At 43.7% G+C, this 18,843-nt stretch overlaps 1 protein-coding gene across 9 annotated transcripts in view; it reads left to right on the forward strand.

Moving 5' to 3' along the window:
• The window catches only part of NCOA7 (nuclear receptor coactivator 7), a 160,333-nt gene that overhangs the window by 129,594 nt on the left and 11,896 nt on the right, over positions 1-18,843 (forward strand). For 7 of the 9 annotated variants that reach the window (XM_059400659.1, XM_059400657.1, XM_059400655.1 and 4 more), the window contains one exon: positions 11,407-11,554. In XM_059400659.1, the coding sequence (XP_059256642.1) occupies positions 11,407-11,554 (148 nt within the window). Of the gene's footprint in view, positions 1-11,406; positions 11,600-18,604; positions 18,807-18,843 lie in introns of those variants that run through there. The other 2 variants (XM_059400662.1, XM_059400663.1) reach the window with 2 other exon arrangements.

Raw genomic sequence — 18,843 nt, forward strand, 5'->3', positions numbered from 1 at the left:
CCCTTCCCTTGTCTTAATTATTTCCCATTATCTGTGCCTAATTTATTGTAAAGTATGCTCTAATATAATAGCTATGAAACTAATGGTTCCTGCTTAAATCATGAGGCAGGTTTAGGGGTTGTATCTTCCTGTGTGTAACCCCAATTTATTTTTCTGCCAGTGAAGTGACCCTTGAAGAGAATGCCTAACTGCTTCGGGGTCACTCTGGTCTAGTTTGTTGGTCTATGTGGTATCAAGATGTTAGATAATCACATGGAAGGGACTTTGTAAAAGGTCTGTCTGAAGGTAGATAGAACTTCCTTATACATCTAATGCTCCAGACACCTATAGGAGGAGCTAGGTTTTCTTACCTTCATTTTAGAAGCTCAGAGAGATTCAGGAGCTTTCCCAAAGCCCCCAGCTAATAGCAAATGGGACCAGTTCAGGTCTTTACCTTAGATGTGTGTGATTTTCCACTTTACCTCACAACTATGTTAAAAAAAAAAAAAAGAAGAAGAAGAAGAAGAAAGAAAAAAGGCAACAGTAAATAAAACCCCACCATAGCTAATTTTGAGAAAATAGATTGTAATTGTGCCTAAAGCCCATACACTTAAGTATGAACAGCAATGTTTTGTTCCAAGCATCAACTCAGGTTTTTCATCAGGTTTTATATCCCTTAATCCTACAGTTAGTTTAAAGATTTATTTATTTTAGAGGTGGAGGAGGGCAGAGAGAGAGAGAGAGAATCTCAAGCAGACTGTCTGCTGAGCACAGAGCCCAACGCAGTTTCAGTCTCATGACCCTGAGATCATGATCTGAGCCAAAACCCAGGGTCTGATACTTAACGGACTGAGACACCCAGGTGCTCTCAACCCTACAGTTTTATCAGTGCTGGGCTTTATAAATAATTTAAAATATAATATAATAAATATTAAAATATGCCGATATGATTATAATAACATATTTATATAATAAATACATATTGTATATAATATTTATTATTATTTACTATTATAGTCATTTTCTTAAATTAATAGTCATTTTCATATATATATATGAAATATATATATATATAAAATAACTATAAAGGAAAAGGTGAAGCATATTGACTGAGACCGTGGTCTGACCTGAGGTTGATCCCGGTCCCCCCCTAACATACTGTGTGGTGTTGGTCAAGGCAATCCGTGTAAGCACCCTCTCTTCCATTAAACAGAGATGGTGACTATAGTGGCTGCCTCATGGGGTTATTATGAGGAAAAAACGAACTTGTCCATGCACTTAATGAAAGTTACTTGTGCTGCTGCTGTTGCTGTTCCTTCCCTTAATGCTTTGTTGCTCCTGAGGTAAGCCTGTTGCCCTTCAAAAACTTGTATCATTGACCTTTGAATTTCTTTTCCACAGACAACTTTAACGGCTAAATGGGGATTTGTAACTTCAGTAGGATGTCTCCTTTGGGGTGGATCCCTGAAGGAACTTTGTGTTGATAAAGACCTTTGAAGTTTATGAAGAAATTTGATTAAGTCCAAATTGGTCAGTAGAAAACTTAAACAAAGCTCGAGGGCTGAGTTTTGGTATTGACTGTTGCTGGATGGGTTGGTACTAGTACCGTGCCCGGAGGAGTATGCATGGCAAGCTTCTCCCCGCGTCCGCTGCCGCGTGTGGGCTGTGGCCTTGACCAGCTCTTGGCGGATCACCAGTGTAGCCGGCTCCACACAGTCTTTGTTTCTCGGCCTAGCTTTTCCGGCTCTTCGGTCCTTGGCTCCCCAGCGATTTTTCTGAACCACGGGTCTGGCCAGGCTGCTTCTGGCAAGGCCCAGGCCGTTGCCTCCACAGTGCCCAAAGCCGTGCCTCCCTTGTTCACAGGCTTCCTCCACAAACGGCCCCATGTCTGCACGCCGTCTGTACTACTGTTTGCTTAATAGAGGTCTTCCGAGGACTTCTGTCCTTGTTTATTTACTTAGCCAATCTTCTTTAAGTAAATGTGTAGCTATTAACATACTGTCCTCTGTGTACCTTCTGAAGTTGCTAGAACTGCCCTACACTTTGGGGAACAGTAGTGGCAGGAAGAGAGGTCCAAGCAATTTATCTTGTGCTCAGGACTCTCCCACCCAGTGACCCAGCCCCTCTGGCTCTTTCTTTCTCCTTTCCTGCCATTCTAATCGGCAGAGACTCAGTCTGGCTCTTTCATTGCCCTCCTCAGGAATTCCAGCTCAGCCCATGTCCCAGCTCAGACACCCACTGGCTTCCATCACTGTGCTATTGGAACCGTGTCTGGATTTTGTGTTTACTCTCTTCTACCTGAGCGCTCTAGGGCAGGGTCTGGGTCCCCTGGTCCTGTTCGCATCACAGAACCCTCTGGCAGAAGGCGCCAGTGACCCAACTGCATTACGCTGCTTTCTCTCAGCCGTGTCCATGTGCCCTCCTCCTAGCATCACCCTGATCTCTGACGTGCCATGTCTTTTTGCACATGTTCCCTGTGGGGAATGCCATCTCCCTTCCTCCTGTAACTGCCTCTTGCCCTGAGCCCAGCCTGAGATGATTCTTCTCCAGGCTTACCCTTGTTATCATGCTTCTTTAAAAAAAAATAAATAATAAAGAAAAGAGGCAGCAGCATGAGAATGGTTGTTGGAGCCAAGGTATGAGAACACGGGGCTGGAACAAAGAGCACATTTTGGAGACAGGCACGAGACAGAGCTCTCAGGCACCCCCAGGACTTTGAATTTACCCTAAAACCTCCAGGGAGACATCGGAAGGATTTTAATACAGCTGGGTGAAAGTGATCAGATTTGTATTTTGTAAGATCACTTCTGCCTTCCCGCTTTTTCGTCTTGGCTTCCTTTCAGGACCACTTTTACTGTTTCCTCCATAAATACCAGCTTTCCTACAGTCCAGCACTTGACCTTCCCCACTCACATGCCTTACCACACCCATTGCTACAGGACAGCAGCCTGTTTGGCAGTAATTACTGGTAATTGTGTCGGCTGCACTAGAGGGATCTTGAGATAGGTGAGGCCGGAGAAACCCAGTGACTCATCAGAAACAGGGTGACATACTGAAAGGATTTCAAAAGAACCATTAACAGGCTTTCAGAAGTGAAGACAAATGATGACTGAGTCTGTTGAGTTTGACAACAGGTCACTTTTAAGAAAATCAGGGGCGCCTGGAGGCATACTCAGCTGCCTTCTGCTCAGGTCTTGATCGTGTGGTCCTGAGATTGAGCTCCCCGCTCGGTGCGGAGCCTGCTTTTCCCTCTCCCTCTGCCCCTGCTCCCTGCCTGGTTGTTTGTTTTGTTTTCCTCTCTTTCTCTTTCAAATAAATAAGTAAAATCTTAAAAAAAATTTTTTTAAATCAGCTTCAAAAAAAAATCAGCTTCACTGAAATAGGGAGGAAGGGAAGAAGGCTAGTATCTGAGGCGGGTTTAAGAACCGGTGTATACTAAAAGGTTAATAAAATCAGAAGGGAAGAATTCAGGAATGAAAAGAAGTTGGAAGTTATTCTAACCCAAATGTTAACAATATGTTCTGAAGGGAAGATGAAGTATGGGAAGGGAGCTTTAGGGAGAAACAACATCCAGAGGCTTTTATGTTTAAGGATGGGGAGATTCAAGTAGGTTTGTGGATTAAGAGGAAAGGACTAGAGGCATGGAGAGGTGGGGTGGAAATAATGGAGGAAATTCACCAAGCATTAGGACTGTCGGAAATACAGACAAGAGGGTTAAAATGGGTAAAAGAAAGGTGTCTTGGGGCGCCTGGGTGGCTCAGTGGGTTAAAGCCTCTGCCTTCAGCCCAGGCCACGATCTCAGAGTCCTGGGATCAAGCCCGGCATGGGCATCGGGCTCTCTGCTCAGCGGGGAGTCTGCTTCCCCCTCTCTCTCTGCCTGCCTCTCTGCCTACTTGTGACCTCTGTCTGGTAAACAAACAAACAAATAAATAAATAAATAATCTTTTAAAAAAGGAAAGAAAGAAAAGAAAAGTGTCTTTTTCTGAAGAGAAGTATGCTAAGAGGGACAGTGCAGGGGAGTGCATTATCAGGATGGTACAATGGAGAGTGTTCAGAGAGGAAGGTTGGTAGGAGAGAGAGGTGGAGAGCTTGCAAAAACAGGGGTCTCGAATAGCTACCACTTGGAGTAGTACAGGAAGTGAGTTAGAGGGGAGTAGGGAGCCCCGTGAGGGAGGGTTTTCTTGGCCAAGGTTAGGTGCCTTTGATTTGAGTAATCCATTAGGCACAAATAAGAAAACCCAGCAACATCCATCATTGCAAGGGAGGAGTCAGCAAGACTGTTTCTGGGAGGTGTTTGGAGGGACCGGTGGAGTAGGAGGATCAAAGCATCACCTAGATCTAGGGGGCAACAGTGAGGGTGAGATGGAAAGATTGGCCAGAAGTGTGGGAACCCCAGAGGGGCTAATAATGGCTGGAGAAAGTGGGGGAGTGAGGGGTCAAGTTGAGAGTAGAGCTGGTACAGAAAGGGGGAAGGAATGGGTGAAGGGGAGGCAGAAGGACAAGGAGGGGAATTTCCAGAACTTCGAGGCTTTTTTTCCAGAAGGGTTGACTTCTGGGAACTAATGACCAGGAAAACCCAGTTAGCCAAAAAGAACCATTCCAAGAATTAGGTTAAATAAACTTAAAATAAACTTACAGTCACTCTAATCTAGAAGGAGAAAAGATGAAGTCATGTCCTCTTCCTTGCTCCCCCCAATCAAGTAGTAAAAATAAACAAAGGCTGGAGAATTGTGCAAAAGAGCTGGAAAGAGGGGGACGTTGATTCCTTCCATTTGGTCTCCAGAGGCTTAAGAGTTAAGTAATCAGATTGGTTCCAAATGAACTTTAATTTTCTCTTGAGAAACAGGCCATGTTAATTCTTCGTTCTTCTTTCTTTGCCCTCAGAGGCATAGGATGAAGACTCTGCCTACATGATAGGAGGAGATTTTATGTGGGAGGCTATTGCTGAGGGAGACAAGCAGGGTGTATTAGTGCTCCGAACACCTGAGAAAAGGGACATGAACATCCCCATCAGGATGCCCTGTTTGTGCAACATACTTTTGAGGTTTCTCATCTCAACATACCTGAGGCTTTCCAAGGTTGGGGTGACCTTGTTTGGAACAGAGATGGAGCCTACCACCTGAGACAGTAGAGAGGCCATTCAGGGCTTCTGTCTTGTATGTTGCTGCTGGTGGAGAACCATTCCCAGAAGCATGGCTGAAGGGAGGTGGCTGCCCTGTGATGTTGCCTGAGCATGGAGCTCAGTCTTGGTAGTGCTGTGAGCCTCCTGACGAAGGGTGTGGGAGGAGGAAAAATGGGGGTGGGCAGCATGTGCCTTAAGGGCCACCTAGGGCATCTGGGTAATACTACTTAAGCTTCATTAATGAAACCTGAAGTCGAGGAAGTAGTTGACCTATGGTCTGAGACCTCTGACTGTGGATGGGTCCTCCTTGGAGTTGAGTGTTCATAAGAGAAGAAGCGGTCAGCTTAGACTGGCTGCAGCATTCCCAGAGATGGGATGTTGGGGCACATTATTCTATTTGCTGGGCCTCAGATTGGACATAGTAATAATACTTATCTCTTAGAATTATTGTACAATGGAAGGTCCTTGAAACGGGAATCACATCTTTTCTCTTCAGGTCACTGATAGAGTTCATTGGCATTGCTTAAAACACAAGGCCACTTCTGTGTTTGATATTAAAAATATTTATGACTCTGACCCTGTTTTCTGTGATATTTTGAGAATACCTCTCTCCTCCTTTCTAGTTACTTCTTTCTCTAGCCAGTCCAAGGTGTGCAGTGCTTACCCAGTTTAAAGGACTGGCTCTGGCTCCTACACTACACACTACAGACTGCTGCAGAATAGGACACTCACTCTGGCGACAAACAAATCCAGAGGCTTCATTCACCCCCCACTGGAAACCCAGCAGTCCCAAGGGAAGAGGTTTGGGAGAAGAGGCCCTCTTACCAAGTCACCCCAGATTCCTGCCCCAGGCTGAAATATTTCTTCTAGAGAGAATAGCATTGGCTGGCAAGAATGCTTTATGCCAAAATTGACCTTGTCCCCCTCTGCCCTAACCTATTAAAGTTCCTGAGAAACTTACATGTAGCCATTCCCTTCCATGGTATGCCTGGTGTGGCCGATAGTTTGGTCTAAGTTTTACCAATGGCACACTCTGCCCAAATTGACCTGCTCCTAAAATAATCATGGCATTCATATGGATCCCAGGTCATTAATATAGACCATTCCCTCCACTGCCTTGAGAGTTTCTTTTCAAGAAGGGTAGGGTGGGGAGAGGGGTATTGTCCTATGCTGTGGTCTTATCTCTATTAAGACCACCTTAATTAGTCAAAGATGCTCTAATAATCTTGAAAATCTCTTCCAAAGAGAGGGTATTAGGCACAGGATTCCTTCCTCCTAGGAAATCCTTTGGACCTTATACAGATCTTTCCTCTCTCCCACCTTCTAACCCAACAGGTTGTAAGCACAAGTCGTCTTCAAGTAAGGAATGTCTAATTATATCTCCCTCCAGTATAATAAATCCTACTAACCTTACATCTACAAAATAAAAAGGACTGCTTAAATGGTCTCCTCAGGCAATTGAATGTCTTTGTCACCAAAAAGAGAAGTAACTGGTAATTGCTAGGATAGCATCTCTCCTTAAAATCTTTATTGACTTGCAGTTTGCACAATTTATATTTTCTTAAATGTCCAAGGAGGAATGAAATTTTTTTTTTTTTTTAAAGATTTTATTGACTTACTAGTTGGGTGAGGAGGAGCAGAGGAGCAGAGGGAGAGGGAGAAGCGGACTCCCTACTAAGCCGGAAGCCCAACACAGGACTCAGTCACAGGACCTCAGGGTTCATGACCTGAGCCAAAGGCAGATGCTTAACCAGCTGAGCCACCCAGGTGCCCCTGATGTAAGCTCTATACCTAATTCCTCATTCCCTTGAAGTCTTAGACAGGGATATGTGTCAACATGAGCTTTTAGCATTTCTTGGAATGCTTCTTCAATGTTCATGCTTACACAGTGACTTTCCCTATGTGGGTAAACAGAGAATACATGAGCAGTCCTTCATGAAAGTCAGTCCACAAAGTGATAAAAATGTGTCTAGTGTCATAACCAGGAAGTGAACTGGGGAATAATTTAGAAATCAAGGTGAAATAAGGGGGGGGGGGGTGTAGTGTGGTTGAAAGAACCCAGTGGTCACCTCAGAAGATCTAGTCCTGGCTGTGATGCTGACAGACTGCAGAGTCCCATTCCCTTATATCTAAGCAGAGTTAGTTGAATTAAATGATACCCAATATTCCCATCAGCTTTCATATTTCTGAAGGTAATCTCCGTGAGGGGAGGGTCACGGAGAGTATATAGGAAGTGGGTGTATAGGAAGTGTTTCTGAAGGAGGCAATGCCATCTGGCCGGAGACCATGAGAAACACACCTAAAGTTGAATGAGTTGGGTTGACTGCTGTAAGGGGGAACACACACCATGGGACCATGGGCCATCTCAGAAAGAGGGTGCTAGAAAGGTATAGGATTTAGATTTGTGTTAGGTGATACAGGGAAGGATTTAAGGAAGTGGGAATTTGTTCTAGATTAGATGCTATCAGGAAGCTGAAGTCCTGCTGTGATTGGGTGTCTTATCACTCTTATCTGACAGGAACTAGACTAGAGAGGCAGACTAGAAAGGTTAATGCTGTAATACGTAAAGAAGCATAGTTATTCACAGTAGCCGAATTGGAGGGATGTTGGTCATTTTTATGGCTGGACAATGTTCATGTTTTTGTTTGTGTTCAGATATAAGATCTCAGAGTGATCTTGTTTTTGTCACAATTCATCATAGTCATAGAACAGTCTTGTTTGATGTTGAAGTTTTGTGAAATTGTTATGTTCAACAGGAGAATGCCAGGGCCTAGCTAGGAGTGCCAGGCTAGCTCCAGGTGTCAGGGACTGCTTTTCTCTTTCTCACGGGTAAACTTGCCAGCAAATAATTAGGAAATCATGTTATTCAGTGTGGATATGTGCATAGTAGTTGCCTTCTTTTCCAAGAGTTCGAGTGAAGCATACTTGGTTCCCTGTTACAAAATACAGTTAAGATGGGCAAACTTTTAAGTGTTAGAAAACTGAAAGAGTTAGAGTTGTATACTCATCAACCTCTCTGGAATGATTAATTTTCTTCTAAGTTAATTTTTAATGGGAAATTTTATACTACATGGTGAAAATACTTCAAAGATTCAAGGAAGGCAACAATGATATTGTTAGGATAGGAAGACAAACAGTGATGTCTTTCCTAAAAAGGGAAACATGGGTTTTATATAGCAAAGTTGTAACCGAATTTCTCCTCTGAGGACACAGTCCCACTTCTGGGAATATATCTTACAACTATACCTGTACATGTGTGAAGTGACTCGCATACAAAGTTACTTGTCACAGCCTAGTTCATAACAGCACAGTCTTGGAAACAACCCAAGTATCCATCTATAGAAATGATTATGTAAGCTCTGGTAAATCCACAGAGTAAAGTACTGGGTAGCTATAAAAGAAAGAATGAGGAAACCATTTATGTACTGACATGGAATGATATCTAGGATATATTGTTAAATGAAGAAAACAAGATAGAGAATAGTACTGTCTTTTGTAGAAATGGAAAACAAAAAGAATATATATATTTACTTATATCTATATAATACTACAAAAATATATAGGAAATGAATAAAGTCATCTATAAGGGAAAAGGATGGGCACAGGATGTGGTGGACAGAGATGTCAGTGAGAGGAAACTTCTCATTATTTGCTTCTTAAAATATAATTTTGATGTTTGAATCATAAAAGTTTTCTACTCCAAAAAATAAAATAACTTAAAGATATAGATGATATAAAATATGTCATTCTTCCATTCCCCAAAGGTAAGCATTCTGATCGCCTTCATATGTAACATTTCAGAAGAGTCCATTGCACTAGTCAGGGATCTCCAGAGAAACAGAACTGAAAGGATATGTATATATAAATATACACAGATTCATTTTAAGAAATTTGGCTTACCTGGTTGTGAGAGTTTACCAGTCTGCAGTCCGTCAGGGAGGCTGGCAGGCTAGAGACCCAGGGAGAATTTGATAAAGTAATCTCAGGTCTGAAGGCTCCCTAGAGACAGAATTCCTTCTTGCTCAGAAGACCTCAGTCTTTTTCTCGTAAGGCCTTCAACTGATTACACAAGACCCATCCCCATTATGGAGAGTAATCTGCTTTACTGAAAGTCTGCTGATTTAAATGGTAATCATCTTGGGAAAAAAACACCTTCCCGGCAACATGTAGACTAGGGTTTGACTAAAATATGGCTATGTTGTTGTCAAATAAAGTTAACCATCACACCCATGTACAATTATATCTATATTTGTTGTGTTTTTTTTTTAATAGAAATGGCAGCATATCATACACACTGATACATACCTTATCTTGGATGCCAGCTCTCCATGTTTTGAAGGAGTAGGAGTAATCTCCAAGGAAATAAATACATGTCTCAAGTATATGAAAATTGATAATCCTGTATTATGAAAGATATGATTTATATAAAAGGGAAACAGGGACTTTGAAAGACATTTGATAGTCATTCATGTTTACATTCTCTTAAAGTTTCCACAAACTGACAAGGAAAACACTGACCCCACAGTCACAAAGAGCCAGTTCATGAAAGAAAAGCTGCAGCAGGAAGAAAACATGTGAAAATTGTTCAGCACACAAACACTCAAAGAAATGCAGCTTCAATTTTTATTAAACTCTTTTTTTGAAAAAAGCGTAAGCAAGAGTGTTAAGAAACTCTAATGCAGACTGCAGGGCTGGTGTCAGAGTGAACGAAAGTCTTTCAAAAGCAGCCCGGGAGGATGAATCACAAGCTATAAAATCATGCCCTTTGGCCCAGTGATCCCTTTTCTGGGAACTAATCTCAAGGAAGTAATTCAAAAGATGGTGAAAGGCGTAGACCCAGAGGTTGATCACTGTAACATTTGTACACTTGAAGGAATGGGAACAAGCTAAATATCCTGAGGACACGGGAATCCAGGCTCTTCATGATTTATTACTTCCATGAAATTAGCCATTAAGAATCAGTACAAAGATGGCAACATAGCAGATGTGCATAATTTAATGTTACATATCACAATTATATCTTGCCCTGATGACAATGAAAAGGAAATTATATATATATATGAACAAGGACAGATCAAAATATAAAAACCTAGAAACCGTTTGATCCATTGGGATTTCAGATGTATTCTTCACAGTTCTTTTTTTTTTTTTTTTTTTTAAAGATTTTATTTATTTATTTGACAGAGAGAAATCACAAGTAGATGGAGAGGCAGGCAGAGAGAGAGAGAGGGAAGCAGGCTCCCCGCTGAGCAGAGAGCCCGATGCGGGACTCGATCCCAGGAACCCGAGATCATGACCTGAGCCGAAGGCAGCGGCTTAACCCACTGAGCCACCCAGGCGCCCCTATTCTTCACAGTTCTAAAGATTGGGAGGTCCAAGATCAAGGTGCTGGATTTGTCTAGCAAAGACCCACTGCCTTGTTGATAGGTGACTGTCCTTTCACAGTGTCACATGGTGAAAATTCTTTTATTATTATTGGGCACTCATTATTTATATTTATATTATTGGGCACTCATCCCAATAACAAGGGTTCATGACCTAAGCACTTCCCAAAGGTCCTTTATTGAAATACCATCACATTTGGGGTTAGGTTTCAACATATGAATTTGGGGGGGATACAAACATTGAAGGTATAGCAACACTGTTATAAACTGTTTACGTAACTATAATATTTTAAGATGAACAATAATCTCTGCTTGGAAATTAACCATCTATTGATTAAGTCTGGAGTGATGCTACAGTACCTTCAGATGTTAAGTATGTATGAGAGAACAGAGAAATTAGGAAGCTGACCACATTCCCATGTCAATAAAATTAGGTCTCTTTCTAATATTAAAACAACTAGTATTACTTTGTAGTTATAAAAGGTATTCTGTTGAAATTGTAATAGTGCTTCAACCACATAAAAACCCATTGAAGTATTGTTTATCTTGTCCAGCTAAAGGATCAGATCAGTTTTTTCCCCCATTGAATACAAATGCCCAATAAATAAAGACCAAACGAGGAGTAAATATTTGGTGTAAATGCTTCATTGTGTTTTTTCAGTTTCATGTCCCATCTCATGATCTTTCCCTCAGATTGAAAGACAGGTTCTCAGTGTCTGTGGACCTCTGCTTTCACTTTTTGACTTATTTTCCAAATTTAGAATACATTGGTAGAGACGATCTTCCCAGTGGGACCTTTCCCAGTTAGTACAATGGATTTGCCAAGGAGGGAAGAGACGGTTGTTAAGTGCTCAAGTCCCTGCTTGTGCCTGCCAGGAAAGTGAATTTGGTGTTGACTTCTATGACAAACATGTTTTTCAGGGTGGATCACTTGTACACGTTCTTTGTTCAGTGGTCTCCTGACGTCTATGGGAAAGATGCCAAAGAGCAAGGCTTCGTGGTGGTGGAAAAGGAAGAACTGAACATGATTGACAACTTCTTCAGTGAGCCAACCACCAAGAGCTGGGAGGTGAGCACTCAGGAGGAGCTGAACCGTCATGGTCCTTAAGCTACAGTATGTAATTGAAGTTTTCTTGGGTCTAGACACCAAGAACTTCTTGGCTGGCAAGAAGTTAGGTTTCTTGTGCACTTTGGAAGTGATCAGGGGAAAAGCTTTATTCCTCTGTTTGAGCTAGTTTTATGTGTCAGATAAATGCCACACTGCTGGGTCATTTCGCTTTTCCTTTTAAACACTACTGATGGCTCCCCTTTATGAACAGGATGAAGTTCAAGCTCCTTCATGTCGCCTGGAAAGCCCTTCATAATTTTTTTGAGCATTTACCAAGCTCTTCCCATATCAGGGGCACAATGGATGAGATAAGCAGAATTTACTATAGATGAATCCTTAGAGTATAATGAGATAACTGCCATTGTAGGTGAAATGCCAAGTGCTACAGGAGCATGGAGCCAGGCCCCTGAATAGAGCCGGGGGATCAGGGAGAGCCGCCCAGGAGGAGTGATTAGAAACGAAGATCAGAAGGAGGGGTTTGGGCAGTTGGGGTGGCATGGGACATGGGACACGGTCTGGCCAGAGAGGAAAGTCTGTGCAGAGGACTGACCCAGGGGAGAAACAGAGCATGTAGCACATTTAATAAACTAGGAGAAGGTCAGTGTGGCTGGACCGTAGGGTACAAAGCTAAAGGAGGGGCGAGAAACGAAGCAGGGAAGGGAAGCCAGCAGAGGTTCATCACAAAGGACCTATGAACCCTGTGCATATTCCTAAAGGTAATGGAAGGCATTGAACCCTTTTGACTCTGGAGAATTATACACGCATATGCATCTCAGACAGCTCTTTCTTGATGGCAGATGTTCAAGGATTGGAGTTGGACAACACTTGAGTCTCGAAGACCCATTAGGAGGCTCTTTTCAGTCGTCATTGTTGAGAGCTAATGGTTGCTGAGAGAGTGGCAGTGGGGATGGAGAAAATTGAGTGCTTTTGAAAGATAATTAGAAGGTGGAGTATACAGGATTTTGTGAGTAATTATTATATGTGGAAACTAAGGAAGACGTCAAGATTGATCTCTTGGTTTTCAGAGTGGAAACTGGAGGGTAGTGGTACCTGCCCTTCACTGAGACAGGAGCATAGCAAGAGTATTAGATTTAGTAGAAAATGCTCTGCATTCTGGGTTTAATCTAAATTTGAGGTGTCTGGAATTTCCAAGAGACAGCTGAAAATAAAACTTAGGAGAAAGATCTGAAAATACACTTTTGGAAATCCTTAGCAAAGTTGAAGTTATGAGTATAGATGAGGTCATCATAGGAAGAGTATATACAGTAGGTAGGGAACGGGGTTCAGAACAGAACCATTAAGGACACCTGCATTTAAGGGGCCAAAGGCAGTAAAGACCACAAAGGTGACTGAGAAGGAAAAGCCAGGAAGGAGGTAAAACATACGGAGAGTCATGTCTTAGAAGCCAAGGGAAGAGAATGTTTCAAGAGGAGGGTAACAGTCAGAATGACTTATGTTACAGAGGAGTCAGACGCTAGGAGCTGAGGTATGTTTCCTGGGTTTATTTTTTATTTTTTTATTTTTTTATTTGACAGAGATCACAAGTAGGCTGAGAAGCAGGCAGAGAGAGAGAGAGGAGGAAGCAGGCTCCGTGCTGAGCAGAGAGCCCGACACGGGGCTCGATCCCAGGACCCTGGGATCATGACCTGAGCCGAAGGCAGAGGCTTTAACCCACTGAGCCACCCAGGCGCCCTGTTTTCTGGGTTTAAAACTGAGGTGGTGGGTGCCTGGGTGGCTCAGAGGGTTGAGCCTCTGCCTTTGGCTCAGGTCATAATCTCGGGGTCCTGGGATCGAGCCCCGCATCGGGCTCTCTGCTTGGCAGGGAGCCCGCTTTCCTCTCTCTCTCTCTCTGCCTGCCTCTCTGCCTACTTGTGATCTCTCTCTCTGTCAAATAAATAAATAAATACATGCATCTTTTTTTCAAAAACAAAAATAAAAACTGAGGTAGTAGTTGGTGACTTTGACAAAAGCATTTTCATTAAAGTGGTAAGTTTAAAATTTAGATTCCAGTGGTTCAAAGAATGAGTGGGAGATACGTAAGTAGAACTAATAGAGGTGGGAAACAACTCACATTTGGTTTTGTAGAAATGAGATGATAAGCTGGAAGAAGTGAGGTGGAGAATGTTTTCCCGCTCCTGAGAGAGACTTTAACCTTTTGGATGAGGTCAGTGGGAACGCCAAAGTCAAAGTTACAGAAGATACGGACAGGAGGAAGGGAATGATCAGGAGAGCAGATCTCTGAGAATCGGCGGAAATGTGGGGGTAGGGATAGGATTGGTCTTAGGTGGGTGTGGGTTGTAGAAAAGGATAGAGTGTATACCAAAAAATGCAGCTTCAGTGGTGGTAAATCGTGGCATTTTTCAAATAATGGTTTCTTTGAGGTGAAGGAGGGGTTAGAGGAATATGGAGAAGGTATGAAGCAGCAGTTACAGACACTAGGAAAAATGCTAACAGAAGACTATCATGGGGCGGCTGTCTGCTTTTGAGGGCACTGGACTTTCCTCGTGGCCCCAGGCTGCAGTGAGCGGTGATATTCTCCAGCACTCCCATCCTGGTTTTACATTCGAGTGGGCAGTGGGATCCTTCCAAGGCCAGAACCTTGCCAGTTTGGGATGAGCAAGGGTGATAAACCTTCCCCTTGGGTCTGATCCTTTCTGGAACGCTGGGTCCTTTTATATGTGTGCTAGGACTGACACTTCTTTTTTGTCACTCCCTCGTGGCCTGAATGTGCGGCAGGCACACACACACACAGCTGCCTGCGGCAAACTCCTACCCTCCCTCAAGGACCCTTCAAGTGACTCCTTTGTCACTGCTGTGGTGCTCTCAGTCCGTCCCCTGTCCTGTCCTCCCACGGCTCGTCCTTCAGAGCTGTCTGGTGGACCGCACACCAGTTTACTTATTTCCATGTCTCCCGCAGTTCACAAAGCTTCTTGCTTGAAGCCCTTTTTGAAGATATTTAAGCCTATCGGCTCTTCCTCCCTTGGCTTTATCTATCAATTTAGGGTGTTTTTTTTCCAGTTTTTGTTCCTGTCTCTGGCCAGTGTTTCCCAGTCGGTTTGCTGGTTCCTTTTCTCATGCTGTTCCCTAGGAGTTTGTCCTTGACCACCTTGTCATCTGTTACATCTTTCTTGGCTGAGCTCAACTCTTGTGGCTTGGTGCTGCTGACCCCCGCATCTGCCCCCGCCACATACTTCTTTCCCCCGAGCGGCTCCATTAGAGCTCATAGCTGCCCCACAGGCCCTGGTGGAAGAGGTGATGTGATACACGGATTCTGGCCAAGGCACCCAGGAATATCAAGTCCTGTCCTCACCTCATCTGCTCTGTTCAAGAGGCCCCCATAAGGTATGTGCACAGATGAAGCAAAGCCAGGAAGTGTGCATTTTCTTATTGAGACGGTGGCTTCTCGCTCTAGTATGGAGGCCCAGAGGGAAGGTGTAGATTGCATTAGGGACTGAATCCTCGCCTGATGAAGGCCTGAATATCTTGAGCCAAAGCAGCCGTCTTTAAGGGCTATTCTGCCTCTCTGCTCTAATCCCATCCTTGAATCTCAGCTCTTGGCAACCCCAGTGGGAGGAGACCAGCACCAGAGGAAAAGGAGCTACAGAGGTATGCAGGGAGAGAAAGTTCTGCTAGATGACCTGATGTGGGCCAGGCCTTCTCGGGCTGAGCCGCTGAAAAGGAAAGGGAGGGCAGATTCTTTTCTTTTCTTTTTTTTTTTAAGATTTTATTTATTTATTTGACAGAGAGAGATGACAAGCAGGCAGACAGGCAGGCACAGAGAGAAGAGGAAGCAGGCTCCCTGCCGAGCAGAGAGCCCGACGCGGGACTCGATCCCAGGACTCTGAGATCATGACCTGAGCCGAAGGCAGTGGCTTAACCCACTGAGCCACCCAGGCGTCCCGGCAGATTCTTTTCTAGAGAATACTGTCTACATCTGTAGTGGAAGAGGAGGAAGAAAGGAAGAGATAGAGAAGGAGGAAGAAATTCATTGGCCTATTTTAAGCTCCTTGTGCTTGCGCTGACAACTGGAGAAACAGGTGGCTGGACTGGTCAGGCCACCTTATCTCTGTTTGCTTGCCATATGACAGAGTCCAAAAGTGCAGTGAGTAGAAGCATGCTGGCCACGATCCCTCCATGCGGGAGCAAGCTCTGCACACTAGCTTTACCGTAAAGCCAAGCCACTGTGAGGGCACCGCTCCTCCTCTGTGGGTGGGGAAGAGGCACCTTCATTCCCCCAGAAGCTGGCAGGTGTCTGATCCTCAGCATGTCCAAAACAAAGACTCTTGCCCACAGACTTGCCTCTTCTCACATATTCCCATATTAATTAGTGGTGTCCCAAGCTAGAAAACTTGCTACCATCCTAGATTCTTTTCCTTCATTATCTAGTCAGAGTCTTACTGTGATTCTCCATGGTGCAGGACCTCTACTTCCCTCCACCAAACATGCCTCAGTCAGCCCGTCTGCACCCTTCACTTGGACTTCCAAGGGCACCTCTAATCCCAGCCCAACCACCAGCCTATTCTTCTGTACAGAGTTTCTTTAAATAAGCTTTATTTCCTAATTTTATATAAGTAACACCTGCTTATTGTGGAAAAATTTAGAAACTACAGAAAAGCACAATGCAGAACATTTAAAAATAATGTGACCACACTTAACACTTTTGTGCATTTTATTCAATTCCTTTTTTCTCCCTCACTTATTTTAGGATGTTATCTAGGGGGTGAGGGGTAGGGAGTCTTGCTTTTTATTTTTGTAAAAGGCATTCATACTGGGGTGCCTGGGTGGCTCAGTGAGTTAAAGCCTCTGCCTTCAGCTCAGGTCATGGTCCCGGGGTCCTGGGATCGAGCCCTGCATCAGGCTCCCTGCTTAGTGGGGAGTCTGCTTCTCCCTCTGCCTCTTCTTCTCTCTCTCATGAATAAATAAGTGAATAAATAAATAAATAAAATCTTTTTTTAGAAAAGGCTCTTATACATGTTCTGTGCTATTTTACTTGCTGAAATAACGCCTGTGAACATATACTCCCATGCTTATGACACTCCGTGCCTCCCCATCGCCTAGAGCCGTCACACCCACTGGCCAATCATCAGAATCACCACTTGGTGAATTTTTTTTTTTTTTTTTAACTGAAACCTACACCTTTACCACTAAAGATGTTAGTTAATTCAGTAGGTCTGAGTGAGGAGTATCAGAATCTGTGTTTTTAAAAGCTCCTTTTTTATAAACAAAATCTGTGTTTTTAAAAGCATCCAAAAAGATGATTTTGAAGAATAGCCAGGTATTAGGAAAAGTGGCCTCTAGAATAAGTTCTAAGCTGCTTCTTCTTCTTCTTCTTCTTCTTTTTTTTAAGATTTTATTTATTTATTTGACAGAGAGAAATCACAAGTAGATGGAGAGGCAGACAGAGAGAGACAGAGGGAAGCAGGCTCCCCGCTGAGCAGAGAGCCCGATGCGGGACTCGATCCCAGCACCCTGAGATCATGACCTGAGCCGAAGGCAGCAGCTTAAACCACTGAGCCACCCAGGCACCCCAAGTTCTAAGCTTCTTAATGGCATTACTGTTCTTTATTTTCGCCACTTCTGTGCTTCCCCAGCTTCATCTCAACTTCTCTTGCTTTCTATTCACAAGCCAAGTGAACCATAAGAACACAGCTCAGTTTTCTTCCTGTACTCTCCACCTGGACATCTCCCCACACCCTACCCTATGCTCTCAAACCCAAGCCCCATCACCTCTGTGTGAATTAGCCATCTCCAGACTCTCTGGGTGGCCCCTCCCACCTTTGAGTTGCTACTATTAGCATTTGTATTACATGGAATGGCATTCATTTATTTATAAATGTCTCTCAGACACTTGGGGGGTGCAGTTTGTTGAGCATCAGACTCTTGGTTTTTCAGCTCAGGTCGTGATCTTGGGGTTGTGACATTGAGCCCCGTGCGCAGCAAGGAGTCTGATTCGGGTTTTCTCCCTCTTTCTCTGCTCCTCCCAATCATGTTCTCTAAGATAAATCTTAAAAAAAAAAAAAAAAGACCTCTCTGCTGTCTCCTCACCCACTTGAAACTGAGGACTGCTTTGTGTCCCCAGGTCTGGCAAATTAGCTGGCACATGGCATCATAGAGAAGGCAGCCGGTAAATGCTATCTGTTGCAAAGGGTCGGTGCTGAGGAGAGAATGCTCACAGGCACAAAATCCAAGTGATTCTGCCCTAGGTTGTGTCGTGGTTCTTGCACTGAACATAAGTTCTAGTTCACCTGGGTCTGGTCACTGAGTATCTGGCAGAGTTCTCATTAGAACAGACCCTTGGGATGAGCTATGCCACAGCCCCTGACCCCCTCAGCAGTACCAAAGACCATTTTGATGTGGAAGAGTCACAGAAAGATCGCTAAAAATCGATCCAATGGTAATCCGCATTTTTTTCCCAACCCCCTATGCCATCGAATCCAGAAAGCAGAGGAGGGCTGATCGTGCTTATTAGTCACTAAGGGTAAATGTTCCTTTGCCAGCTCTTTTGAAAAACTGAACCTAAAGTAACATTTTTTTCAGCCTCATATAAACCAGATGTTCTCCCATTCTTTTAAGTTCCTCATATCTAACAAACATGATATGGTATTGAAGTGAAATACCATTGGCCTAAGTATAATGAAACTACCTCAGGTCAAGGCTCCTTTTATCCTTCCTTCAAGATTCAAACCTGTTGCTGGCAACATCCATAAAGTTTTAAAATGGAAATTTAGCTTTAGAGAAGGTGCTGGAAAAAACTCCAAAAAGGCAGGGCTTGAAGAGCTAGCTTAGCCAGAGGACTATAAGGAAGAAAAATATAAGAAGACAAAGAAAAACAAACAAACAAACCAATGGAGTTTTGTTTCAGTTAGGAAACTTACCCGTTTCAAAGGTGAAAGTGTCATTTTACTGCCTCACAGCTATGCCTGACAGGAAGTGTGTGTTTGCTCTAAATCCTAATTTGGGTGTGTTCCTGCAGAAATGCTGAACCCTCTCCTGAGGGAAACAGAAACTCAATTATGCAGGAAGCTAGAAGCAGCACAAACCATTGTAGCTCCTCGTGGCCGGCAGCAACAGTGGTGGGGCAGCCAGGAAAACGCTGCTTCTATCTCATTAGCAAGCAGACGGTTCTCCCCCACTCAGGATGAGAATCCGAAGGTTGCCCTTGGACGTTCAGATTTTCTATTGTGCCAGACCTGACCAAGAGCCTTTTGTGAAGGTATGTGGGAGTCCTTGAGAGCTAATGAGGTGCTGGT

Source organism: Mustela nigripes, chromosome 5 (genome assembly GCF_022355385.1).
Source record: "Mustela nigripes isolate SB6536 chromosome 5, MUSNIG.SB6536, whole genome shotgun sequence".
NCBI lineage: Eukaryota > Metazoa > Chordata > Mammalia > Carnivora > Mustelidae > Mustela > Mustela nigripes.